The sequence below is a fragment of the Poecile atricapillus genome, chromosome 20 (assembly GCF_030490865.1).
Source record: "Poecile atricapillus isolate bPoeAtr1 chromosome 20, bPoeAtr1.hap1, whole genome shotgun sequence".
NCBI classification, from domain to species: Eukaryota; Metazoa; Chordata; class Aves; order Passeriformes; family Paridae; genus Poecile; species Poecile atricapillus.
Window position 1 is genome coordinate 4846341 of NC_081268.1, and position 27226 is coordinate 4873566.

The window sequence follows — 27226 nt, forward strand, 5'->3', positions numbered from 1 at the left end:
CTTCCGGCCGCGTCCGGAAGCGCGGGGAGCGCCGCGGCCTCAGCTCGGCGGCGGCGGCACCGGGAGGGCCGGGCTGGGCCGGGCCGGGCCGGGCCGAGGGACCGGCGGGAGGTGAGCGGAGCTAGCGATGAGCAAAGGGACCGTCCGCTCGCCAGGCACCGTGTTGGAGCTGGTACCGCCGCCACCGAGCCCGCGCTCCTGCCGGGACAGCCTTTGTGTCGGTCCCTCACGCCGCCTCAGGGCAGGCGCCGCCCCGCCAGGCCGGGTCCCGCTTGGCGGGAAGGGACGGAGGGCACCGGGCAGGGCGGCCGAGGCGAGGAGAGCGCTCGGGTGGAGCTGCCGGGGTGCGCACGGGGCGCTGCAGGGGTTGGGGTTGGGATTGCGGTGGGGCTGGGGCTGGGGCTGGCACCGGCTCCAGCCGCGGAACCGAAAGAGTTTTCGGTGCTCGGGCGTTCCATGCGCGGGTGCCGGGGCTCCGCGGCCGGTGCGGGTGTCGGTAGCAGCGTTACAGGGCACGGTGCTGCTCGCAGCTGGGGTTCGTTCCTGTGCCCGCCCGCTCTCCTTTAAGTGATTTCCTCGCCTAACGGGCATAGGTAAATATTTACGCTTTTTCTGAGTGAAAAGCATGACAAACATTGTCTCATGCGCATTTGAATGACAGAAGGGATTCTCTTGCAAATCCTACCTACCGCTTCATGAAATGCATTAGTGCAACTATTAACCTAAATACCAAAGCAGTTCTTAAGTGTGAGCTGAACAGATTTCTGCTGATTTGCTACCTGTAAAAATGTTACAGCAGTTAAGGGTTGGCCTTTTCTCCCAGACAGCGAGTGACAAGAGAGGACAGAGCCTCAAGCAGTGCCAGGGGAGGGTCAGGCTGGGCATCAGGAGGAATTCCTTCACTGAAAGAGTTGTTAAATATTTGAGTATTGGAATGGGCTGCCCAGGGCGGTGGTGGGGTCACCATCTCTGGAAGTGTTCAGCTGGATGTGGCACTCAGTGCTTTGGTCTGGGTGACAAGGTGGTGTTTGGTCACAGGTTGGATTCGATGATTTCAGAGGTCTTTTCCAGCTGGACTGATTCCGTAATTCAGTGGTTTGGTTTCTGTTTTGCTCTAGATCTTTGAAATACCACCGCGACTTGGTCACCAGGGGTGGATTGCTGAGGTTACGGCTCTGCCCTCTGCACTCAGGACATGTATGGCTGAGGGGCTCAGCCCCTTCCCTGGCTGCAGGGCAGCGCTGTTCTTCCCACCATGTGACCTGGCACACCTGCACAGCAAATAGCTCCTTTTTTTCAAAGGTAAATGCCACAATTGTTGGGTTTTCCTAGTATATGTGTATGTATGAGGAAACTTAATGGCTTGGCTTTATCTACTTTTGTTATGGAGAATAAAAGAAGTAGTTGCCATCTTTTTTTTGTATAGTTAGTTCAAGAGTTCATGCTTTTGCATTATCTGAAGGGACATAGGAGGAAGCTGGAGGGGGACCCTTCATCAGGAACTGTAGTGATAGAACAAGGGGAGTGGATTGAAACTGACAGAGGGCAGGGTTAGACTGAGTATTAGGAGAAAGCTCTTCCCTGTGAGGGTGCTGAGCCCCTGGCACAGGTTTCCCAGAGAAGCTGTGGCTGCCCCATCCCTGGAAGTGTCCAAGGCCAGGTTGGACAGTTCCTGGAGCAACCTGGGATAGTGGAAGGTGTCCCTGCCTATGGCAGGGAGTGGAACGAGATCAGCTTTAAGGTCCCTTCCAACCCAAACCATTCTGTGATTCCAGTGTTCTGTGGAATTTTTCAGACTAGCAGGATCTGAGATGACTCCGTTGCTGCTTAGTGAAGGATTTCTGTTTCTAGAGGAAAGCAATCTGTGGTGAGGATTTTAGCACTCTTTCTGTCTGTAAAAATAACAAAGACAGGAAAGTTCTGCGTAAATATCCTTTGCTTGTGACAACAGGGATTTGTTGACCTATAAATTTTAGCAAGAGATTAAGGAGAAAAGCTAATTAAACTGTGCCACTAGACCTAGATTCCAGAGACACTAGTAAAATAATGTAAAGAGCTTTGCATCGTAGTTCTGGAAATTGTGCAATGTGTGGGTAAGGAGATTTTTTTTTTTATTAATGTAAAATGAGTTTTCACCCTTTCTTTTCCTAGTTTGCGCATTTCACTGCTATCCTTTACTTTTGCTCCTTGCTATTCCACAGGCATTTTTTGTGTGATGTCACTTTAATCTGTTTAACTGCATGCACCTGGATGTAGTAAGAACACCTGCATGGAGGCTGCTAACGAGTAACTGAAATCCTGATGCTCACCACACTTGAAAATTGGGTCCTGTTGTGGCTGGAAGGGAATATTTTGCCAGTTTTTGGCTTTAATTCCTGCTTCTTTACCCCCCCCAGAATGAGCACATGCCGATGGTGCACACAGAGTGGTGCTGACACCACCGAGTTCCTGAAGCACTATGCTGCTCACAGGCTTTCCCAGGAAGATTTTGAAGGATCCAATGATGACCTCTCTTACTGCCTGGAGTGTGTGGTTGAATATCACAAAGCAAGGGAAGAATGTCCAAGACTGCATGAGGTAATTAATTAAGAGATTAATTCAGAGGCTTCTGTGGTCCAGCCTTGCTTTATTGGGTTTTGGGAATAGGTTGTATTGCTTTTTAACTGTCTGTTTTTTTCATATGGAGTTGCAAACTACTGATTTCAAAACAGTAACAGATAAAACAGAGTTCCTCTTGTTTTGCCTATACTCAAATTGGCAAGGACTAATCCAGTAGCTGTTAGTTGCTGACTAGACACTATAGCTTGGACTTCTTTCATGCTGTTGATGGTTTGTCATCTGAAACAAAGAACATCTGCCAGACCAACAGCTCATTTCTTTAATGTATTTTCTCTCTTCTGCTGGTTTCTCTTCAGTTATTGGTTTGTTCCTGTTTCTGTTTGCTTTCACTTCTCATTTGTAGTTTTCTCCTGTGTTTGAAGTTCAGAGATCAGACCTTGCAAGACTATGCAATTAATCAAAAAATTTAAACCTCTTTTGTATTCCTCCCTTACTAATTACTAAAATACCACAATTTATATTTTTGGAAAGCTTATTTTCCCTTCTGTGTATGTAAAGTATGTGTTTTTAGCTAATTGGTCACAATACAAATGTCTAAAAGGTTGCTCTAGATTGGTCAGCTAGATTGCTCTGGAGTGCAATTCCATGTGACTGGAAGTTCCATAGACTGGAAATAAGAGAAGCATCTGGACCCACTGCAAGTTCCTTTTTGTGTCCATTTACTGCAGTGAATAAACCTGGTGTCTAGTTGAGGTTTGGAGCAGTTACTTAAGATGAGTAATGTTAAGTGAGTGAATCCCTACAAATATCCAGCAGATCAGTCAGTCTCTTTGCATTGTTTATATTCTTTTCCTTCCACTAATTGCAAAATCTGTTAGAAGGCAAGATTTTATAATTGCTTTTCCTATCTTCCTAAATATGATCTTTTCCTGGGTCATATTTTCCTGTGTATTGGCCAGGGGAACAAAGTTTTGTGACTAACCTAAAATAAGTCTTGAAATATGAATATTTAACATAATTATGAAATTGCATCTGGTTTGAGGGCTATTCTTTTAAAAATGACTGTAGTCTTAACTTTGAAGTGAGAGATTTGTGCTTTGCATAATCAAATTCCATTTCAAAGTTTTAATGTTTTGAAACAGTCATTGAAAGAAACTTTTCCAAATAAGATTTCAATTTTTGAAATTGTAATTAAGGTTTCTATAGGTGGTAATAAATGTTCTTAATCACTTTCTTCACAAGTAAACTTGAATGTTGTTTTCCCCTACTGCACAGGACTTGTGGGACTTGGAAACTTCCCGCCTCATTGCCCACATGGAGAAATCCATGAATGAAGAAACAGGAGAAGATGATGAGTTGTTTCTGATTGATGAGCATGGGGAGACACGTCTGTCTGGTTATGTGGGCCCAAATTTTGAGAACAACCTGCGAGTGCCCCTGCTGGAAATACTGAAATACCCATATCTGCTGCTGCACAAGAAAGTCAGTACGTATCTGATCGTGTCCCTGTGGAAGGGAATGGTGGTGTTCCACCACAGGAGGTGAAAATAAACAGTAATTAATAAACAAGTAAACAGTAGTTAAACCAGAAGATCAATGTATATATTTATTTTGATATTAAATACGCTTTTCTTGCGAGCCTGTAGATTAGTCCTCACTATAACTGGGTCTTACCCTTTTAGGTGAGCTGTGTGTAGAAGTGCTCTGTAGAATGGAACTAAGTCACGACTCCTTTCAGGTCTTTGAGAAATACCCAGGAATTTATCTCTTTTTGGTACACCCAAATGAGGTGGTAAGTTCCTTTCTCTGTTCTTCTGAATCCTGGTTTTGTGCACCATATTAATACTGCAGGGATTGAATGCTGTCTTTGCATGATTTTAGAAAATCTGTGTGGTGCATTTATCTATAAAGGAAACTTGACATCTGTTACAGTGTGCAGTTCTCTCATTAGAATATCTCGGTCAATAACATGTAAATAATGGAAAATTAGTGCAAAGCAACTGCTACACTGTTGTACATAAATCCCAAGGAATTTTCTTTATAGGTACAACCTTGAGTTTTATCTTCCTTGTCACCAACATTATCTTGTAGGTATATCAAGCCTGTTTCTGAGATTATTTTGAAGACTTTTTATTTAGTTCTTCTATTACTAAAAATACGCCTTTGTCCCATTTGTAACAGCAGTGCTTCCTCTTACAGAATTGTGATTTGTTCTTTTTATTAATATATAACTTTTGTTTCAATCCTTAGATTCGTCGGTGGGCCATCCTAACAGCAAGGAATTTAGGAAAGGTTGACAGGGATGATTACTACGACCTAGAGGAAGTGCTGACTTGTTTGTTCAAAGTTATTGAGTTGGGGCTTTTTGAGAATCCAGATATTTACAGCTCTTCAATGTTTGAAAAGGGTAAACTCATCCTTCTGCCAGCTCATTTGTATGATACAGCCAACGACAAAAACTATTGGCTGGGTGAGTATTTATGATCAGAAGTGAATTAGTGTAGTCACCCATTTATAAGCACTTCTTTTGAGTCAGAGCTCTATGATTTCAGAGGTGCTCTGTATTTTTTCAAATATATAAACAGGTTGCTTCTTTTTTTATTTCTGTAGGAATTTGCATGTTGCTGTCAGTGCTGGAAGAACAAGCTATGGACTCTCTGTTACTGGGCCCAGACAAACAAAATGATTTTATGCAGTCTATACTTCACACTATGGAGAAAGAAGCAGCTGGTAACTAGTTTTGATACTGAAATTAAGACAGTTTATGACCTGTTTTTCAACTTTATTAAATTCCTTGTTAAGTTCTTAGTAGTGTAATGAGAGGTAATTTTACCTGAGGCCTGTTTATCTTCTGAAGGGTTCAGTATTTGGGCAATACTGACAAATACTGAAAGATGACATCCAGAGTCTGGAGTGGACTCTGGATTAGTATTATTTAATATTAATAATGGGCATCCAGACTCCTGTTGATTTAAGACTGCATAAGGAGCAGTGTCTTTGTACAAATGATGGTGCTTGACTTTTTCATTCTTTTTCCAGGTTGAAAAGTACAGTTACAACTTTCTAGACTACTTTTCTATTGACATTTTAAAAAAAATCACTGAGAACCAGCTCTTTCAATTTCTACTTAGCCTAAGAATGTCCAGGACTTGCATTTCAACCCCCTCCACTGTTGCTGTTGTGTTTCAGATGATTCCACTGACCCATTCTGGCCTGCCCTGCACTGTTTCATGGTTATTTTGGATCAGCTCGGATCTAAAGTTTGGGGTCAGCTGATTGATCCTGTCCAAGCCTTTCAAACCATAATCAACAGTGTGAGCTACAACAATGAAATCAAGAATATTCGCAGTAGCTTTAGGAGGTCAGTTCTTGTCAGTGCTGCTGTAATTTGTGTTGGGGGAGGGAGATGACAATTAAAAAAATATTGTTTCCAACTTCAAGCAAAGAAAAGTTGAAGCAGGTTTTGAAAAATGGTGAGGTTCCTTTAAAAAAATGTATTTTCACTTCTTTTTGCTAACTCTGGTGTCTGTGTTAATCTTGTTAGGATTTTTTATTCCTGAACTGGGGAGACTGTTAACTGTTCTGTGCTTATTTAGTGCTATAACCAACTTGCACTAAAAGTTAATGAAGATTGTCATGTTCCAGGTTTGGTAAATTTATGGCAATTCCTGAATTTTCAGTAGATGGCATTGTGGGCATTTGTTCTTCGTAGGCAAATCTGTGACTCAATAGAAAGCTTTTTCCTGAGGCAGTCACTTCCCCCACCTCTTACAAGCTGGATAAAACAAGCTCTACACTTTTAAATATGGTACATTTTCATTGGTGTGTTTTATCACTGACAAGTTCTAATGGTCATTGGTATCTGGAAAGCAATGTCTGTCCTTTCTTAGAGTTTTAATTGTGTGAATCTGCAGTGATTTGTGTTTCTTTTCAGGACAAAATCTGAACCAGAGTCAGACTACGGTGATGACATGATGTCTTGCAGTCAGATTGTGTATAATTATAACACAGAAAAGCCTCAAAAGGTATTAAACCAGTATTTTATATTCCTTTTCTTTGAACTGGGGTTACTGAATGACACTGTCAATAAACTTTCCGAATGTGGTTGTCTCTTGATGTCAATGTGTTGCATTTATGAAATGCCTTTTAAAAGCTTTCAGCGTGTTTTTGATTATCTGAGGTTAATTTATGTCAGCATGACAGTGTCTTTGAATAGTTCACAATGATTTTTAAAGGAACTGCTATTTCACACCAATTTTGCAGATAATGTTTTAGGAAATTAACTTCCTTATACATCTATGTGCTCTTTATTTTTTGTATTTTTTAATGACTTACATTGGGATATAGGAGATGTTGCTATTTAATGAACAAATATATGAAAGAAAGTAACAAAGAAGCTTTGCTACAAAGAAGGTGCCATATTGAACTGTGCATATCACTGAGGCTGTTGTGTGGTGAATGTGTTTTTCAGGACACTGGCTGGAAGGCTGCCATTTGCCCAGAGTACTGCCCCAACATGTATGAAGATATGCAGACCCTGGCTAACATGCTTCAGTCTGACATTGGCAGAGACATGCGTGTCCATCACAGCACATTCCTCTGGTTCATCCCTTTTGTTCAGTCCCTTATGGATCTCAAGGACTTGGGTGTAGCCTATATAGTAGAGGTCATCCACTACCTCTGCTCAGAAATCAAAGATATCCTCATCGAAAGAATCCAGCAGTGCGACAAAATCTCTGAGTTCTTTCTCCTCATCTTGGTGTCCATTGTTGAGCTACACAGAAGTAAGAAGTGCCTGCATTTGCTGTGGATCAGCTCCCAGGAGTGGGTGGAGGCGGTGGTGAGGTGTGCCACGCTCCCAAGCAGAGCGTTCACTCGGTGCAGCGAGAAGGCGCTGGGGCTGTGTGCGAAGGGCTCGGGTGCAGGGTCTTTCCAGGCCCCCAGCTCGGTGCAGCATGCCTGTGTGCAGCTCATCCGCAGCCTGCTCAAGGAGGGCTACCAGATCGGCCAGCATGCCCTGTGCAAGCAGTACCTGGACAAACTCAACCTCCTCCTGCGGGGAAATCGAGCTGTCGGGTGGCAGCTGAGCAGCCAGGAAACCCAGGAGCTGCAAATGTGTTTAAAACAAGTTATAAGAAGTATAAAAGGCAAAGCACTGAGCACCTCTTTGGTTGGAGGAAGCAGTTCAAACTCAACAGCTTTGCCAACCAGCTCTATAAAGCACGAGAGGAATGCGTGTGATGATGGATACAAGACAAGTGGACATGACAGGGAGGACCTTTATTCATCATTTGTCACGTCAAAGGAAGGCAGAGATTGTCCAGAGAACCCTTTCCATAGGAGAAAGAATGCCTGGGAAGAGGAATGTAGAGATGCATGTAGAAGTTCAACATCTTGCACATCCACAGAAGGCCTCTTGATGAATATTAAAAAGGAACATGATGACTTGACAGCTCAGGAGTTTGTCTTCCCTCAGAACTCTTCAGCAACAAAAGTATGTGGGAAAGTTCAGGAAAATAGGAACTGTGATCTTGTGCCAGGGAAATGCAATACGGATGATCAGTGCTTCAATTCAAACACTCATCATTCAGATTTCAGGAGAGGCAGAGAGTTTGAAATGAAACACAAAGCAGAACTCAAAACACCACCATATCTGTGTGCACAAACTCATCTTGATTGTCCATCTTCAAGGAATTGCAAAAGCTTACAAGAGACAAGTGCAAACAGTGAGTTCCAGTCCAGACAGGTCCCCACTAAACAGGCATCCAAGGAAGCATCCCTAGATTCCTCTAATTCCTCTAGAAATAAACCTGGTGTGCAGGGCAAGGAAGATGACAGTACTTTGCTTGTAGGACGTAATGACACCTCACTGAATAAAGTATCAACAGAAGAAAAGTCAGGTTCATCGTTGCTCTCTTTCTTTAAGAGAAACACTAATGTGCAAACTTCAAACCAGGAGCAGCCTAATTTAAATGATTTGGATAAATATGATTGCAAAAATCAATTTTTGGAGACCTCTTGTAGGGATAAAATCCCAGCATATGGTTATTTTCCATTTAGCTCTGAAAACAAGAGGAATATGATCAGGCCACTGTCAGTGAAGTGTGAATCAAGTGACAGGTTGTTTGAGTTTTCAGAATATTTCAAGAGGGAAAACAGTTCCATGGGGAAGAAAGAGGAGGATTTTGTGAAGACGGTTTCCAAAGATGACGCTTTATCAGACTCCCAGGTTGATAGAGAACTCAGTAAATTATCTTTAGCTGCTTATGCCAAAAGTGTCAATTTTCCTGTTGACTCCAACCAGGAAAGCTCAGTGTACCACAATGTGTCCGAGATTAAAAGGAAAGTGAAAGGTTCTGTAAGATCTTCCAATGAAGGCCAAAGTACCAGGTGTCCCAGTGGTGCAGATGGCCCTAGCAATCAAGTCATTGTAATTTCGGACTCTTCTGATGAAGAAAAAAGCATGGCTGAGAAGGAGGAAATAAAAACCAAGAATGAAAATGTGTGTGCAGAGCCATCTTCAACTTCCAGCAGCATTTCTGATAGTGACATTAAGAGAGAATCAAAGTCTCCAGGCTCTCCCATGTTACTGGATGACTGTGATTCTCAGTACTTTGAATTTGAAACAGAAGCTGAGGTTTTTTCAGCTTGGCAAGATACTCAAGCATATGCTTTGGAAACAACTCAAGAGTATAAACAAGATCATGTTTCACCAGCAGCTGAGACAAGTAATTCAGATGACTGCCTGAACAATGACTTAAATGATTGGGGCTATGATCTGTATTACTTTAGTGATGACACCACGGAAGAAGCAACAAGCTCAGTAGAAAAGCAGACAGAAGATACTTCTCATCAGAAAGAAGCTGGTGGTACAAAAGAAGTGACTAATTCAACCTTGGAAGAGTCAGTTGGCAAGGAAGATGCAAAAGGTCAACTGGAGAAAGGTGCAGACAAAGGCGTTGTTAAAGGCTTCACCCCGGACTCAAAATTGCCTGAACCCACAGCATCTACATCTCCCATCTCATTAGCTTCAAAGTTGGCCCTTAAGAAAAATAGCACAAGCCCACAGAAGCCCACAGCAAAATGTAAATCGGCACCAGCTGTTCAGAGAAGTCCTAAAAAGCCTCCCCTTGTTAAAACAGTCAAAAATAAACCACTCCAAAGCATGACAGAACGTTCTCAGCCTGGCAGGTCAATGCCTGCTGTGGTTCCTCCAAGGAAGGTTCGGCAGAGTCCTGCTCCATCATCAACTGTGGAAAAGCTTGGCCTGAAGAAGGGCCCCCGCAAGGCATTCGATTTGTCCCAGCCCTCCCTGGAGAGCCTGGCTCAGTTGCGCAGCCACGGCAAAGCTGCAGGCAGAATTGGAGTTGCACAGAAGAAGAGGACCAAACAGATCGAGGCTCAGCGTTTGTCTGTAAAACGTAATAAAAAACTGCTCATCTGCCAAGACCAGAAGTATCCAAGGCAGACAAGGTCCAAAAGAAGTGTGAAAAGTCCTGCAGGAAGTTCGGAGAGCAGAAACAAAGTTACCAAGGTGTGTGCAAAACCTGTGGAACAAAAGCCTCAAGGTTTTGAACTGGCAGCTATTAAAGAATCTGGTCAAAACCAAAGGGAGAAAAAAAGAGAAGAGGCTGCTTGTCCTTCTGCCAGCGAGAGAAAATTTGAGAGCCTCTCTGTGGAGGAGATGGCAAGTGCCTCTAAAATGCCTCATTCTTCAGACTGGAACAGAAAATGGGAGGGTAACAGTGTGATGGTTCCTCCTGTCCCTATGGATTCAAGTCTCTCTTCCACTGCATTTGGAGATAATAAAGATGAGTTTTCAGGAAAAGGTTGCACTGTCCTGCCTGAGTGTGAGATGAAAACATCGAAGCAAAATGGGTGTAAATCAGATGAAAGCAGTGACGAAGGTGATGATAATCTGTTTTTAACCCAGTTAGATCCTGTGGACATGGAATTATGTTCTCAGGAGGAAAGTGTTCAAGATGCTGCTATAGGTAGTAAGACCCCAGAGGAAATGGATGTTGATGAAAGCCTTCAGCAGAATGAACCCTCAGCTGTTGTGAAATGTAAGGACAAAGACTGTATGGAACAGGTGGAAAAGCCTGGAGAATACTGCAGTAAACACCCAACCACCAGCCCAGGGGCAGATCATGTGTTTGCCAAGCCTTCTCTCCCACCACCTAAAACAAGAAAGCCTTCCACTATCAAAATTTTCAGCTCACCAAGTTCTTCACGGAATGCAGCCTTCAGCAAAGATCTTGAAGATGTCAGAAAGTTGCCCCCACCTTCAAAAAACAAAGTGAAAGCGGCCAAACCAGCGGTGGTCAGGCCACCACTGTATCCAAAACCAGCACCAGCAGGAAATCCAACATGCAGAGCTCCAAGTTTCAGTAATGTACCTCAACCCCTTCGTTCCAGTAATGTTCTCCAGTCACAAAATAGACAGTATGATAATGCTTTAAATATTTACAGAGAGCGTGGCCAAGAAACCTACTCCTCTTTTCTTGGCGCTCAGCAGCGCGATTACAGCATTTTTGTTAACCAAGTCCTAAAGTGGACTTATGAAATGTTTGCAAACTTCAGCCTCTTTGGAACTCCGAATAATCTTCTGCAGTCCATAGTAGCCTCTGTTCCTGTCCAATTTCAAGGCTACAATGAATATTTTAATACATTTTTTCCCTTGATGATGCTCAACGCTTTTGAAACAGTAAGTAGCTTTGTGCCTTTTGGTTTGGTTTGATTTCATCAACACTGATAAACTTTACCAAGAGATTAAAACCTGGTTTATGTCCCCTGTTTACCTTTGAAAATGTTCAGATACAGGTCAGAACAGAGGAATGATTTTGGGTAGATAATCCAAACAACTGTGTTTGAGACTGGGGGCTACCAGAGTTACTCCCCTCAGTGAAGTGTTTCTTTTTCCCTGGGTGCACATCCACAATAAAAGGAGTGGCAAAGGATGTGGTTCCTCTTTAGCATGTAAAGCTCAAAAAAAATCTTTAAGAAACTGAGGTCTTTCAATGGCAGAGGATAAAACCCCAATGTTTTGGTTTCTGTTGAGAATTTACATGAGAGAATGGGTTAATCCAGGAAGTATTTTTTCCCGTCTTAATTGGTTCATAGTTTAGTAGTGACAAAACACAGTGTTCCTTCAATTAATGTCTGAATGCTTTCAAGTTCAGTCATTGCATCACTTCTATAGAAATAAGGTAGAAAATAAAGTCAGTGCCAGGTTAATACAGATATTTTAAGGTGACGGTGCAGTCAGGGAAAACTCAGAGTAGTTGTGAAGACCATTAAGAAAGCACATGAAATGGGTGGGTGGCAAGGAAGAACTTTTGTTTGCCCTGTGTATTTATATGTAATGTGTATGCTTATGTGAAAGAAATGGGTAAGACTCTTGATATATTTACTTGTCAGTCTGATAGTTTTATTTAATTTCTTTTATTCACCCTTTGAGTCATGATAAGCTTTTCTTCTGTTTCACTAAACCCTTCAAAGTATTATTGTTTCCGTTTCAACATGTAGCTGGCACAAGAATGGGTAGAAAATCAAAAAGCAAGAGAGAAAAGTTACTGCTTCTACTTACAGAACTTTTCTGCTGATATGAATACAGCACATTTTACAGGTGAGGAGTTGTTTTTTAATAAATTCCGGTTTTCAAGTAGATAATGCATTATAATGAGCTGGTGCTTAGAGGCGGAGTTTTGTGTTTGCTTTAAATATAGAAAGGATTTTGACTTTGCTATTCTACAGAATACATGTAGGAGAAATATGTATTTTGCAGGGAATTTGTGCCTCCCATCTCTCTCATCAGGGATTTTTTTTTCAGCTTTGATAGAATTGTCCTTGACTTGCTCAGTTTTTATATAGTGCTGTGCTCAGGCTTAAGAGTTTATGGAGTTAAAATTTTCACCATAATCTTTTGCTATAGCCTTTAACAGCTTTAAAAGTTAACAGTACTTCTGCAGTCAGAAAATAATTGTAACCATTTTCTTTTCAATGTTTTGATTTTAATTTGTCTTCTGGGTAGCTCATCTACGAGAGAGTGATTTGGCAAGGCAGCTTCATCCGAAGGAGGATGACTTAATCCTTTTGGTGGTCCACAAAGAGAAGGACACTTTTGGGGAAGAAAGTGGGATGGACAGCCACATAGTGAATCATGTTGGCCTTGTGACACGATTTTCTCGTGCATCTGGCTACGCAAATAGTGAGTACCAGGGCTAGAAATAAAAATGGGATTCTTCTTGGTGCCATAAAATGCTCCTTTGTAGCTGGCTGTTGGTAGTTGTAATGTACCACTGGCCTCGGAGGAAATGGAAATGTTTTTTTTCTCTGTAGCAGGTCTGTTCCATGCTAGAAGTTTTGTAAAAATCAGGAGCTGAAGCTGCAGCCCTGCTGTCCATCATTTTTCTAGAACTTCATGTAAAAACAGAAACTAGTGATGCGTAAATGCTCTTGCACGCATCTTTAGGATGGTATTGCCAAGGAGATGTGAACTGCCATGAACTTCTGTGGTCTCACTGCCTAAAATTGTCACTGTCTTTGGGAATTGAAACTGACCCAGAACCTGCCTTATTAAAGCAGTGATCTGAGTAGTTCTACAGAGTACTGTTTTTTTGTTTGGTCTTTCTTTTTTTTTGGTGGGAGTGGGGAAGTGTTGGGATTTTGCACAAATTCACTGTTGATTCCCTAATAGAAGACAGCATTTTGTTCTGATGAATTCATTGAGTGACTCTACTGGAGTATCTTTCAGTTAATGATTTAGATAGTTTTTAAATTAACAACTTGGGGTTTTTTTAAAATTAACAATTTGGTTTCTTTATTCTTTAACAGGACAAAAAGAGCAGCAAACTGCCTGTCATCTTACTGTGCAAACCCGAGGCAATTTGTCATTCTTCATCCATAAGCAAGTGAAGTGTGTGGTGGTTGGCTCCCTGGTGACCACACACAGAAAGTTCAAAGGTTTGCTGCTGCTGAGCAGGAGCCCCCTGGCTAAACCCATCATAAATCCAAGTTACAACGACTTCTGTCCCAGAGATCTGCCTGTTGCCTCAGGAAGTGCTGTAAGTCCTGCAACTGGGAGTGCCGGGGTTAACAGAACAAGCATTTGGGCCCCATGAGTTGTGCAGGTTTGGTTTTTCATGCTGGCTTTTGAGATGACCAAGAGAAAATAGCCAAATTTCAAGAGCACTGAGACATTGCCCTCTTCAGTGTTGGCTGCTGGGGTGGGGAGAGGAGTCCGAACTTGCTCGAGTGTTTGTGCTCTATTGTTATAGTAAACTTCAAACTGCTTTCAATTTTCTTTACCCTTACTGGGGAAGTGTTCAGGAAATAAAACATAGGATTGAAAAGGTAAGGTAAAATAAAGGTGTGGGGAGTGAACAAAACCTTTGTTACAATTTCAAGCAAGGATTGGGTGTGGTTCTAGAGCAAACCTATAATCAAAAGATTCCCTACCCTTCCAGCTTTTGAATTCTACCTAGAAAGGTGAGGACATTCTGAAAGTGTAGAAAATTGATGTGGGAGGTGTGATCAACATTAATTCATTATTTTTTGCCCTGTCTGCTCTTTCAGGCTTCACATATGAATGAATACAATGAAGATCAAAAGAGAGCCATTGAGACAGCTTATGCCATGGTAAAACAACACCCAGGACTTCCCAAGATTTGCCTTATCCATGGACCACCTGGGACAGGAAAGTCAAAAACTATTGTAGGACTCCTGTCCCGTGTTTTGAGAGAAGTAAGTGAACATGGTTATGTGCTGGGATTTGGTTTAGATGAATGTACAGTCTGGTTTCTCAGTCTCAAGTGGAAACAATCTAAAGAGCTTGTTTTGGTTTGTCGTTAATTAATCTACAGAACACTAGGAATGAGAAAACAGCTCGGAAAAAAAATTCCAAGATTAAGCCAAACCGTTTTCTAGTTTGTGCACCATCAAATGCTGCTGTTGATGAACTCATGAAAAAGATCATCATTGCATTTAAGGAAAAATGCCAAAACAAACAGGAGCCTTTGGGTATGGTTTGTTTTTAAATTCTGTTTTAATATTAAATGGGCAAAACCTGGAGGAGAAATGAAGCAGTTGATCGTGTATTGTACCTGCACACTCCTCTGAGCAGCTTCTTCCTCATGTGGAACACAACTGGTACATCCTCCTACTGTTGTTAACTTCAATGTGCTTTTCTGAAAGGTGTAATTTGTGTTTTTTTAATAAATTACACTTTGTTTTATATAGACATTGACCCTTTCCTCATGCTGTCAGTTTAAGTTCATCAGTTTTTAAGTACTCCTTGAGGATTTGAACACAAGTCCCTTGTCTTTCTTTTGAGTAAAACTGGACTTTGTGGGTCAAGGGAAACAGACTGGTGAAAATTTTGATGTGTCAAAGCCTCTTGTTTTACCTCCTCCCAGTTTGTGACTAATACGAAGTAGATGAATTCTGTATAAGAAATTTAGTTTGTGGCAAGGGGAAAAATATCTGCATTGTAACTAAATATTATTTTGGTATTGACTTACTTGAGAATAAGAGGTAGTTTCATAAATTCAAAACAGTATTCTTAATGTTAGCCACCACTAAAATGTGGGCAACGTCTTTATTTTTCAGAGTTTGGAATTACTGAGTTTTTTATAGTTGGATTTAAGTACAAGTCAAGTGTTGAAAACTCCAGATAAGTAGAAAAGCCTTGTTTGATATCTGTGATGTTTACATTTTTTAAACTGTTATAGCAAAGCATAGAGACAGTTGGAGTAATTTTAAGAGTATTTTGACTCTGATTTTGTTAACAGGAAATTGTGGTGATATCAAATTAGTGCGACTTGGTGCTGAAAAATCAATCAACAATGAGGTCCGGGGATTCAGCCTGGATAAGCAAGTTGAACACAGAATGAGTAAGTAATGTGGAAATCAGACTTTTCTTCAGTCTTCTCTAAGAGCTTGGTGATGTTTTCCACATATGGTTATGTGCCCTATAAGAAGGAAGATTTTTCTACAGTAGTATTTCATAAAACATTGTTTTTCTCAGTCCTAGTGGGGAAGTGGCAGTTTATATATGAGCCAGATTCTAAGGAAAAGAGAAAAAATAAGCAAGATGACTTTTTTCCTCAAGAAATTACAATATGTATGTGTTAAACCCATCTTTTTTAAGCAATGCAGCATTTGAGAGCTACAGCTGGAAGCAATTCTCATTGTTTTCATTGTACAAGATAAAATTTCAATAGAAAATGGGGAAATGCAGCAATAAATGCATTTGTCCAGTTTGGAGTTGCTGTAAGTTTTTTTCTATTCCTCCTTCATGTTCTCCTTTGGTTTATCACAGAACGAAAGCCGGGTGACTGTGACCAGGACATTCAGAAGAAGAAGGAAGCTCTGGACCAGAAGCTGGACATGCTCTCTCGAGAGCGTGCCATGCACAAATGTGAGAAGAGAGAGGTAGCAAGACAATTTTTAATCCTCTTTGTGTTTTTGTGTTCATAACACAAAAAGAACTCTGGTTTTTGATGTCATTATCTCTTCACCTACTTTTTCAACTAATGGAAAAGTTGGGAGCACCATGGAAGGGAATGGAGAACTTTGCATCAGGAATTTTTTTGTTTTTAATTCCAGTATTTTCCACTGATTGGTCTTGCCACTTGTTGCTCTATCAGTCAGTAGTCTTCACTTGGTTCTGTTACCAGTCAGATTTTAATGTAACCATATTTATAAATCATAGTGGTTTAAATTGATTATATGTTTCAGATCTCTGGTTTTGTTTCAGTGAGAATAACATTACATTGTTAATACAGATACATTGTGATTGAGATTTTGGAATAGGTGCTGCACTTGAAGTTTTCCATTTTTTTTTGTCTAAGAATTTGGCATTTATGCCAAATGAGAGATTTCTGGTGATAAACCATTTCTGAGTTGTACAAATATGTAAGATCTGGTATCATATGTTGCAGTGCTTAGATATAGTCACAGCTTTCCAGGAAACTGATTGGCTTCTTCAGACACATTTGATACTAAAAGACAGTCTTAGCAAGTCCACATGTTTGGGAAATTATTAGGGCATAGAAGGAAAAAAGGTATATGGGAAATGGGTGGTGCTAAAGGTGATTCCTCTTTAATTTTTCCCCTGTCTAGAGTCAAATGTTAAATGATGAAATTGGCAGACTTGCAAAGGAGAGGCAACAACTCGCTTCTCAGCTAAAGGAGGTAGGAGAATTTCTCTGATAAACTTCAGCTAATGTATTTTTATACTTGGTGGCCTTTAATTGTGGTGAAATTTGGTTTTGATGTAGCTTGCAGCGTTTATAAAGTAGTGGGTAAATGGATCAAGGCTATAAACTGAGTTATGGACAGGCATCCGAAATTTGGGTGTGCTCTGGCTGCATATTGGGAAAAAGGCCAGACAGAAGCATTCATTGTGGCAGCTAAGGCAGAATTCTAACCAGGGTGTCCTGTTGTGCTTGAAGGTTCGGGGGCACTCCCAGAAAGTGCAGGCAGACATCATCCTGGAGTCTGACATCATCTGCTGCACACTGAGCACCAGCGGGGGGAGCCTGCTGGAATCTGCTTTCTCCCGGCAGGGGCTTGACCCCTTCAGCTGTGTCATCGTGGACGAGGTCAGTGCAGCTGTGGGGAACTGCAGCCTCTTCCACCTCCACACCTACCCTGTGCTCTGCTTGGGCAGCTTGGGGCCCTTTGGCTGCTGCTGCAATGTTTGTGGGTTTCCTGCCCTGTCCCCAGTAGAACCACGAGGAGGAAGAATAATTTTCAATTGATTCTTTTCCTGACTTGTTTGGTGCTGTAATGGCAGACAGCTTTTATTTAGATCCACACTTGGTTTTTTGCTTTAGAGATTTCCAGATGGTTTGGTTATATTTTTATCTGTTTAAGAGAGCTTTGCATATATAATAATAAAATAAATCTGTTTGTATTTTTTACTAAAGAGAAGTCCTTTTTCCTCTTTAATGTACTTCTCTGCTTTGCTTACAACTACTTTTGTCCTGTTTGCATATCCAAAAGGCAGGGCAGTCCTGTGAGGTGGAGACACTGATTCCACTGATCCATCGCTGTAATAAACTTGTCCTCGTTGGAGATCCCAAACAGCTCCCTCCTACTGTCAAATCTGTAGTAAGTCTTCAAGCTCTTGGCTTTTTTCTTGCCATAGAATGGATATGGTTAAAGAACAGTAGCTATAGAAAATATTTAAAGAGGGGGAAAATGATACATTTCAATGGGGCAATACAAACTTTAAGCTGGGCACTTGGTTTGTGAGGGATGTTGGGTTGTGGCAGGCTCTGTTTTCTCATTTTGGGAACTTCAGTCACTACCCCATTCCTTAAAGAGGCTGAAGACTTCCTGTGTTTTTATGGGGACTTCCTGACCCTACAGGTGTTTAAGGATAAATATATAGGAGCACATCCTTGTCTCCAGCAGTAAGGGCTGTTTTAAACAGCTGGTAAAAAAAGGACAACCAGGCTGGCTTCTTTAGAGGTGTAAATTGTCTAGAGGTTTCTTGTTTATTTAACAAGATCCTACCTGGAAAGTCTTGCTTTTCATTATGGTTGATGTTCTTAAAATTTTATAGTGTTGTGAGTCACAAAGAGAAGTTGTCTTGCTAAATACTACATACAAAAATTCAGATTTATGCAGGTGGCCTTTCCTGAAATAAGACCAACACACATAGAAAACTGAAGTGCAAGTAGTTGTAATATTGTCAGTGATTTAGAGGTTTAAAACACCAAATACTTTGACTGGTGGGGAATGGGATCCCAAATGACATCTCCTGTTCTCCCTGTGGCAGAAAGCTCAGCAGTATGGCTACGACCAGTCTCTGATGGCCCGTCTGCAGAGGCACCTGGAGGAGCAAGTGCAGAGGAATGTGCTGTGCAGCCTGCCTGTGGTGCAGCTGACTGTGCAGTACAGGATGCACCCAGATATCTGCCTCTTCCCATCCAACTATGTTTATGGCAGGACTCTAAAAACTGCCAAGTGAGTAGCTCTCTATTCTCCTTTCTGAGCAGAGGGTATCTCAAAGCAATTTTTTCATGTCAGGGTTTTCTTGTGTCTGAAAATGCTTGAGGTTGTGGGAGGGGGAAAGATGGTTAATGGGAGAAAATATGCATTCCATGTCTGTTAGTACTGGGTGTGATAAGTGAGGTAAGATCCCTTAATATTATGCATACAGAGTGCTAAGTGTTCATTTTCAGTCCTCAATCTATTTGGGCAGCAGGGAAAATTAAGGATTCTGGGGAGGAAAAGAGCTGAAAGTTCCAGTCAAAAAGTGGTTAAAGTCAGAAATTACCTTTAGTGCCATCAAGCTCAAGTGTCAACCATTTCCACCATTAAATCATGTCCTCACATGCCATATCCATATGATTTTTGAGCACTTCCAGGAATGGTGAGTCTTAGTTCCCTGGGCAGTATGTTCAATGCTTTACAACCCTTTCTGTGAAAAAAATTTCCTTAAATCTAATCCAAGCTTTCTTTGGTGAAACTTGAGGCCAGTTCCTGTCTTCCTGAAGAGCTGCTTGTGTTTGATAACTATGATGTAAATTAATGAAGTGTAAGTTCTTAGAATTTCTTAGTTGTATGGTTGTCTAGTGATAAAAATGTTATTTCTAGGGCAATAGAGGAGAACAGATGTTCTTCAGAGTGGCCATTCCAGCCCTACCTGATTTTTGATGTAGCTGATGGTCGTGAGGAGCGAGACAATGAGTAAGTCTGGCATTCTAATTCAGCCGAAATTTAGATTTTTCTAAGAATTAATTGCCTGCAGAAGAGTTGTGTCGTCTCCTTTGTGGTTCCAATATGCATCAAGTAACTAGAACTGTATATTCCAGCCGGTAAGATTTAATTTCACAAAAAAACAGAGGTTTTCTTAAATCTGAAACTGGTTTTAATCCTGGTTTGACTCACTGTTAGATGCCAGTAAATGCCTGCAGTCTCTGTTAACTTTAGTAAGAGTTTGAATTCCTGATTTTATCAGTGACTTCCCTTTCCCAGTTGCACACTGAGGAGATGCCAGGAGGTGGCAGGCTCAGTCCTTCCCTTCACCTGTTCTGTAAGGAGAGCACAGCTGGAAGGGGCAGAGGAAATGTGCAAGTGCAGCCTTTCACTGCCTGCACTTCCCAGGCTTGGTAGCCCTTCCTCAGGCTCTGCTTGCCAGGTTTTTTGAGCCTCTGTGTGAAAAAAGCTGCAAAAGTTTAAAACAGGGGCTATAACTCAAAATCACCCAACAGACTGGGCCAAAGCACTGAGCTAGAAAGGTCTCTCAAAGGTGTTCCTGTAATGTCTCCCTTTTGTCCTGTGCAGCTCTTACAGCAATCCTCGGGAAGTGAAGCTGGTGATGGAGTTAATTAAAACAATTAAAGAAAAAAGGAAGGATCTGGGCCTTCGTCGCATTGGAATAATTACCCCTTACAGTGCACAGAAAAAGAAAATTCAGGAACAACTGGACAGTGTGTTCAAGAATAACAGGTAAAGAAACCAAGAGCTTTCAAATGGGCCTTGACTCTTGCATATTAATCTTTTGTTTATCCTCTTAAATAATGGAAAAAAGTCTCCAACTTCTTTCTGTACTGCTAAAATTTGTACTTGGTTGTGCCTTTAAAGGGGACATGTAACCCTTTTGCTTAAACCAGGCATGGTTTCCTTGTGCCATTCTTAGTTAATTACCCATGTGCTTTGATTATAGTGCTGTTCTGAATAAAGCTGATTTAAAAGAAGCTAAAATTCCATGCTGTGTGGACCCAAACAGATTTTCAGTAATGATCCTGATCTCAGAAAAGTAAATTCAGCTTTAGGCTTGTGTATTGAAGGAGAAACTTACCCTGGGTGATTTGGCACATGAGCATTAAGGATAGTGTTTAGGCTCTTTGCATCAGTGTGTTGCTTAAAAATCCACCTCAGAATTAGCAAGCTGCTCAATTCTATTTCTTCAACAGCCCAGGAGAAGTGGACACAGTGGATGCGTTCCAGGGCCGAGAGAAGGATTGCATCATCGTGTCCTGTGTGCGGGCTAACAGCTCCGAGGGCTCCACTCTGGCATATGTGCAGGCAAACAGCACCAAAGGATCCATTGGGTACGTGTCCTGCAGGGATTTGCAGTCCCATTTCCAGGGATGCTGTAGAGAAAGTCATATTTGTAATAGGACTGGTTAGAAAGTTACAGGGAACAAGGCATGTCTACCAGTCAGTGAATTAAAGGGTATCTTAGTGCAGGAATTGGTGTCCCTGCTCTGAGATGTCTGAGCAGGAGGGACAGGGAAATGCTGGTGGTGTGCTCTGCATTATGTGCTGATCCCTTTGCACAGCTCCCTTATCCTGCCACTGCCTGGATTTGGCAGGATTGGCCTTGGGATCTTGGCTCTTTCCATTATTACTTCAGCAGTTACTGTTCTTGTGGCTTTTGGTACACCTTGTAACTTTCTGCATGCTATTTTCAAAATTAAACCCATTTTCTGTGGCTGTTGCTGTCAATGTATGTGAAAGTCTTGTTAATTAGTTGTGTATGTCATTTGGAATATGATGTAGCAGACTTGGATCTGAGATTTGTAGATGAATGTTCTTGTCTTCTAAGCTAGGGGCAGATTAGCAGGGAGTCTTAACTCAGGATTGTAGATTTCTTGATTGTATATGTTGTTTTTTTTCTGTCTGAAACAGAAGGAACTAAACTTGAGTGTGCTGTTTAGCCTCAGAGCACTTAGAGCAGTTGCTGATTTCTGTAACTTGAGGATCATTTCAGTTAAAAAATGGTAGTGAAAATATGAAAGATACCTTCTTAGAGTTCACTGCATTCTAAGTTAAACTAGGAAAAATCTGGTCACATAAATAAAAACCTTTCTTTCTACACACAAGTATCACTAAGCTGTTTATGTTTCTCTGATACACATTCTCTACAAGAAAAATGGCTTTTAATGGTGCTGATCCACCTTGGGAAGAGAAGGAATCCAAATCTTATGGTAAACAACAATAATGCCTTTTGAAGAGTCCTTCATCTGATTGACTGAGTTTAGGAATTGAGGGCAGCTGGAACCTGCCAGTTCTTTTGGCTGACAGTGAGACTTAACCTCTGTCTGCTCCTTCAGCAGGAACTTTCCAGCTTACAGTGTTCATACATTAATAGATAAAGGTTTATATATTCAAGCAGTACAGTGCAGTGCCTTAGCAGCTGTTCATGCTGATGGCTTGGGCACCTCTGTTTCAGGGTCAGGTGTCCTTGGCAAGATGTAGTGGGATATTTGCCACACCCTTACCTATGATCTTGTACCCTGAGTAAAGTATTTTGTTCTCCAGGGTTGCTAGTTCAGCATTAAATTTACTCTGAAAGTAACTGGGAGAAGAAAACTCTAAGGGATGACAATGGATTTTTTTCCCCCGTCCTTCCTGAGAAAATAATCTTCTTGTCTTTCAGTTGTAAAAGCTGTCAGGAATATTTAGTAGTCTTTCAATGTCCCCCCTCGTTTATTTCTCAAGACCTAGAGAACTCTGTCTGTGCTGCTGGATCCACTGTGCTGTTTGCTTCCTGCTTCTTCTATTTCTTGCACTGTCCAAATTTTTTGAGGTGACTCTGTGATTTTTGCAGTCTTCCCTGTAGGGTTGTGAATTTGCTGAAGATGAGGTCTCAGTGCAGTGACCACAGAGTCAGACATAGACAGTAAAGCTGCTCAAATGAGGCTGGACTTTTGAATTGTGGATTTTATTAGTAAAGAATAAGCTGTGTATTTTGGAAGCTTTTTCTTTAGAGTAGAAATAGTTGATATTAGCCTCACAAACATTTTTTTGAGTTCTGGTTAATGAGTGCTAACAGAAATCAACCTTTGAAAATACACTCAGCATTTGTTTAGGTTTCACTGCCATGGTTTTGAGATCCCTAAAAATCAAATTAGGCAATTTTCCTTCTGCAAGGATATACTCTCCCCTCTTGAAGCATGACAAAGCAAAAATCTGCCTTGATATGCTTCCAGTGCATGTCACCTTTAAAATAAAATATTCATGTGCAGTATTTCAATAGGGTGTTTTCCCATTAATCATGCCAAATATTATTAATCTATTTCAGTTCAAGTCAAAAAGAAGCTTAAAGTCTTGATAGGTGAAGTGAGGTTGATGTGGAACATTTAAGGAAGCAGTGGTTGGCATTAAGAGGGGATTTGCTCTAAGAAGGGAAACATCAACGGCAAGAGCTGGAAAGAACTGGAATTCCCTGCAAGGAATCGGTGGTGAAAATAAAAAAACACAATTCATGCTCAGCCTTTCCACATAAGGCAGGGCTGCTGCCATGGGGTCCAGGGATGGGGAGGAACTGCTGCTCTTAATATCAGTGACATTTAGTTTTATGTCTTTTTCTCCTCACCCTTTAAACCTTCTTGTGGAAGAAGTCGTTTGGGAGCTTAGTTTTTGTCTTGTCACTCAGGTTTCTGGCGAGCCTCCAACGTCTGAATGTCACCATCACCCGAGCCCGGTTCAGCCTCTTCATCCTGGGCCGGCTGCAGACGCTCATGGTAGGTGCAGTGGGCTCTGTGAGCCAGCCCTGAAGGCTGGGGGACTGAGCAGCATCCTCAGAGTGCTCCAGTGTGTGCAGGAATGAACTTTGTGTCCCGGGCAGTTCTGGGTTTTTGTGCTTTTCCAGGGGGCGGGGGTGGAGGGATTGGGGGGGTTCATTGGCCGCTAGGGGGAGCTGAAGCCGCGCGCCTGAGAGGGAAACCCCTGGAAATTGAGAAATTTGACATTTTTGGGAGTTCTGATGGTTCAAAGTGCCTTCCCTGTGTTACAGCAGCCAGAGTGTCTGTTGCTGTATTGCACCTGAAACGTAAGATTCTTCCATTCCAGAAGGAACATAACAGTGGTTTCCATGACAGTTGTGTCAGGTACCTTGATTAAAGAGGTTGTGCATCCTCTGACACCTCTGTCCATTTGTGTTGATTTCTTGCTGATAACAGGGTGGTTTTTTTGTTTTTCTTTTTTTTTTAAAGGAAGATAAAAACTGGAATCACTTGATTCAGGATGCTCAGAAAAGAGGTGCCATTATTAGGACAACAGAAAAGAATTACAAGAAGGAGGCTCTGAGGATTTTGAAGCTCAGGCCACCAGGACAGCCCCCAGCCAAAGGAGGGACGATGACATCTCCTGTGCTGCAGGCTGGTTCTTCCAGTGGCAAGAGGAGTGAGCCTGGAAATTCTGGGAACAGCCCACGGGAACTTGCTGCTGGCCCTGGCCATGCAGTGCCCCAAGGAAGCCGAGGGCCCACACAGCCTGCAGTGGCTGCAGCTGCAGATTCCAGGAGGGGCAGTGCCCCTGCATCTGGGGGGGCTGCAGCTGCAGATTCCAGGAGGGGCAGTGCCCCTGGATCCATGGGGGCTGCAGCTGCAGATTCCAGGAGGGGCAGTGCCCCTGGATCCATGGGGGCTGCAGCTGCAGATTCCAGGAGGGGCAGTGCCCCTGCACCTGGGGGGGCTGCAGCTGCAGATTCCAGGAGGGGCAGTGCCCCTGCACCTGGGGGGGCTGCAGCACCTGCTGCCATTCCAGAGAAACCACGGGACCCAAGGCTGGCAAGCCTGGCCAGTCGAACTGAAGCCAAAGGCACGGAGCAGCCCTCGAAAGATGGCCATCGGTCAGCCCAGAGCAATCCAGCATCAACACCACAGCATGGCCTGGATGTGTCCTCAGCTGCCAGTGATCAGATTTGCAGAACAGAAAATGCCAAGAAGGCCCAGCAAACAGCAGGACAGTGCAGTTTGCTTCCCACAGCCCCTCACACAGCTCAGCACGAGTGTGACTGGAGAGCAGCTGTGGCCAAAAGCGGTTCCAAAGCTCCCAGTGAAGGAGGTCAGAGCAGAAACAGTGAGTGGAACAAAGACTCTCGTGGTTTACCAAGGAGACCATCCCAGGAATCACCAGAGAACACAGAATCAAGCTCTGCCAAGAGAAGAAAGATTTTTCCCTGACTTTACTATCCACTCATTACCAAAAATCTATTCCCAGATTTCTGTCTAGCAAGGACTCTGTTTTAAATTATTTAGCACAGCTGGAACTCCCTTATATTGATACCACTACTGTCAGTGGATCTCTTTCCCATCCTGTCCCTAATTGTGAAGGGATTTAATACCTGACAGATGGTACCTTTGAGGTTTTGAACAGAGAAGTTGGGTAGCTGCATTGCTTGGAAGAGCAGTGGGTTTAGTTATCTAGGAAGCTGAGGTTGTAAATGTTTAACATTGTATATTTGTACAGTATACAGAATTATTTTAAGATTTTTGGCAAATACGTAGCTTCTTGTTTCCTTGTGTAAATGCTAATTTCTTAGAGATGTAATTTTTTATGAAGAACCAGAGTAAAGCAAAAACAAAACCCAACAACCCAACCCCAATATCCAAAAGACAGACTTCTTTTCCCTTTGCACTAATATATCTAATTTATTTCATGGCAAAACTGAATGTTGAAAATGTGGTAGCAGTGGTTCTTGCTCATGCTCCACTACTGCCTAAGGGAAGGGTGAGGCAGATGTACATTGGTTAAATGGAGAGAATTCTACTTATTTTGTATATTTTATTGCCTGTTTTTATAGGAACAGAAGAGTTTTTGTTTATACAAACGTGCCTTGAGTTTTGCTCTTGCTGCTGCTTTATCAGTTGGGATCCCTTTCTTGTTGCAGTGGCAATAATCTGCAGATTAAAACCTGTGAGGTCTCTTTGGTCCCATTGTGTGTCCTTGTGAGGAGGAATCAACAGCACTGTGGAATCTTGATCCAAGATCTAGTTAACACTTATTGCTGATATCACTTGAGTTTCTTTGTATGGAGCTTTTGGAGATCTACAGGGATAAAAAGAGCAGATAGTTCTTTGTAGGTGTTACTGCTGGATTCTTTCCACTGTGCTGTTGAGGAATATGCAGCCAGGAAAAGAGGATGGCGAAAAAACAAATTATTTTTAAGAAAACCTTCCTTACATCATAACATTTCTCAATAAAAGTGGAATTATTTCTACTAGGAATTCCTTTGGGTCACTGTGAAATATCACTTTTTGTTTTCTGGAGCTTGTGTGTGTCTTGGGAGGTGAAGAGCAGCATTTTACATGCACTGAGTTTTGTGTGGAGTTAACCTGAGAGTGCAGGTCTCAGGGAATGGAGGAGCTGCAGGGTTGGTACCAGTTGGGTGCAGGGAGTGAGCCAGGTTGTGCCATCTCCAGGTGTGTGTTCAGGGACAGCCTGAAGCAGGGAATGTCCTGCTGTCCCTTGTCACAGCATTGTGGCAGTGGCTTTGCTGGAGCAAGTGAGCCACAGTTTAGCTGTAATCTTCAGTTCCATTTTCATTACTGCAGGGATAATTCCAGCTTTGTCCTTTGAACCCACTGCCGGGCAGGGCTGTGTGGTCCAGCTCAGGGAGACACCAGTGCCTTACTCTGCCGAGCACCAGGTGCTGCTTCAGGCTGTAATTGCCAGGAAAACTCGTCCCTAATGCATCCAAGCCCAGAACAAACATGCTTTACTGGTAGGTCTGCCTTGGAGGTGTGTGGGGAGGCTTTTATTGCTGGCTGGGCCTGTCCAGCTCATTGTGCTGTGCAGGACTGAGTGTTTCAATGTAATGGGGGGAATCTGGGAGATCCCTGTGAGGTGAGATCAGCATCTGTGCATTGTTCAGCTTAGTTATTTGTTGCATTCTGAATCCTTCAGAGATCCCTGACTCCGCCTGGCAGCCCTGTGTGCTCTTCTCCAGCTGCTGTGACTCTTAGGAGGCTGCTGAGTGACTCTGACCTTAACAAACTGGACATTTCAGTCACTCCCCATCACAGACTCCATACCCTTTGTGTTGTTTCCCTTTATGTTAATAGGAACATTTAAAAACTGTCATTTTCCAGGCCCCTCAGCTCTTGTTGGCAGAGCTGTGCTGCCCTGCCTGCTGTTTGTACTTAGCACATTAAGAGGCTGCTGCTCTGGAAACCCCACGGCTGTGGAAGCCATTTCGGACTGTCTTGATGTAAATAAAGTGAAGCTGGCAACAAAGTGAATGAGGGAATGTTTTTCTGGTTATTAAATACAATTTGGTCACAAGAATATTTCTGTGAAACTTTTCTTCTAGTTTTCTTTCTCCGTAGTCTGCATTTCAGAAGATGTTCTGAGAGCAGTACTTGCCACATGCTGGAAGGAATTTTGGTTCAACATTTCACTGCTGTTGTACTCTATAATGTCTGTGTTTTTCCATAAATCATCTTTGAGGTGTGTTCAGTGACTCAGACCTTTTTGCTGGTTTAATACTAGATTTATCTGACATCAGTTGTCGGTCTCCAGCAGCAGGTTATTGCTGCCATATCAGTCTGTATCATTAGTCCTGTATTTGTCAAATAAAAAAATGCTTGGGTTATTGCACTTAGAACACTTTTCCCTCTTCACAAACCACTCAGAGTAGGTTTGTAACTTTAGCTTTTTCTCCTGTTGTTTATACCTGTAACATGGAAAACCAAGCAAAGTCCAATCCAAAGCACACTTCTCACTGACTCAAATCTGCAATGAGGAACAAATGGATCAAGTAGAATTTTCATAAATTTTCTGCTGTGTGGTACAAAGTGCTGAGTAGTGATGGGCAGTCAGTGTGCAGGCAGTGAGTAGAGACCTGCTATAGTTCTTCATAACTCCTCAGAGCTGGTGGCCCTTGGATGAGGCTTTTTAGTGGTTACTGAGTGTTAAA

At 42.3% G+C, this 27226-nt stretch overlaps 1 protein-coding gene across 2 annotated transcripts; it reads left to right on the forward strand.

Annotated features, from left to right (window-relative positions):
• Positions 1-26907, forward strand: SETX (senataxin). 2 transcript variants are annotated; one of them, XM_058853604.1, is made up of 26 exons: positions 1-111; positions 1119-1302; positions 2397-2577; positions 3835-4045; positions 4242-4351; positions 4810-5029; positions 5170-5289; positions 5749-5920; positions 6494-6584; positions 7031-11266; positions 12088-12187; positions 12593-12769; positions 13396-13625; positions 14137-14304; positions 14424-14580; positions 15351-15452; positions 15881-15993; positions 16684-16755; positions 17016-17165; positions 17569-17676; positions 18350-18537; positions 19171-19263; positions 19861-20025; positions 20493-20630; positions 22961-23048; positions 23520-26907. In XM_058853604.1, the coding sequence occupies exons 3-26, from the start codon at positions 2398-2400 to the stop codon at positions 24489-24491; spliced, it is 8361 nt and encodes a 2786-aa protein (XP_058709587.1). In that variant the 5' UTR covers positions 1-111; positions 1119-1302; position 2397; the 3' UTR covers positions 24492-26907. The 2 variants fall into 2 exon arrangements, with proteins under 2 accessions (XP_058709587.1, XP_058709586.1); XM_058853603.1 differs by having other exon boundaries at positions 44-344.
• The last annotated feature ends 319 nt before the right edge of the window (positions 26908-27226 follow it).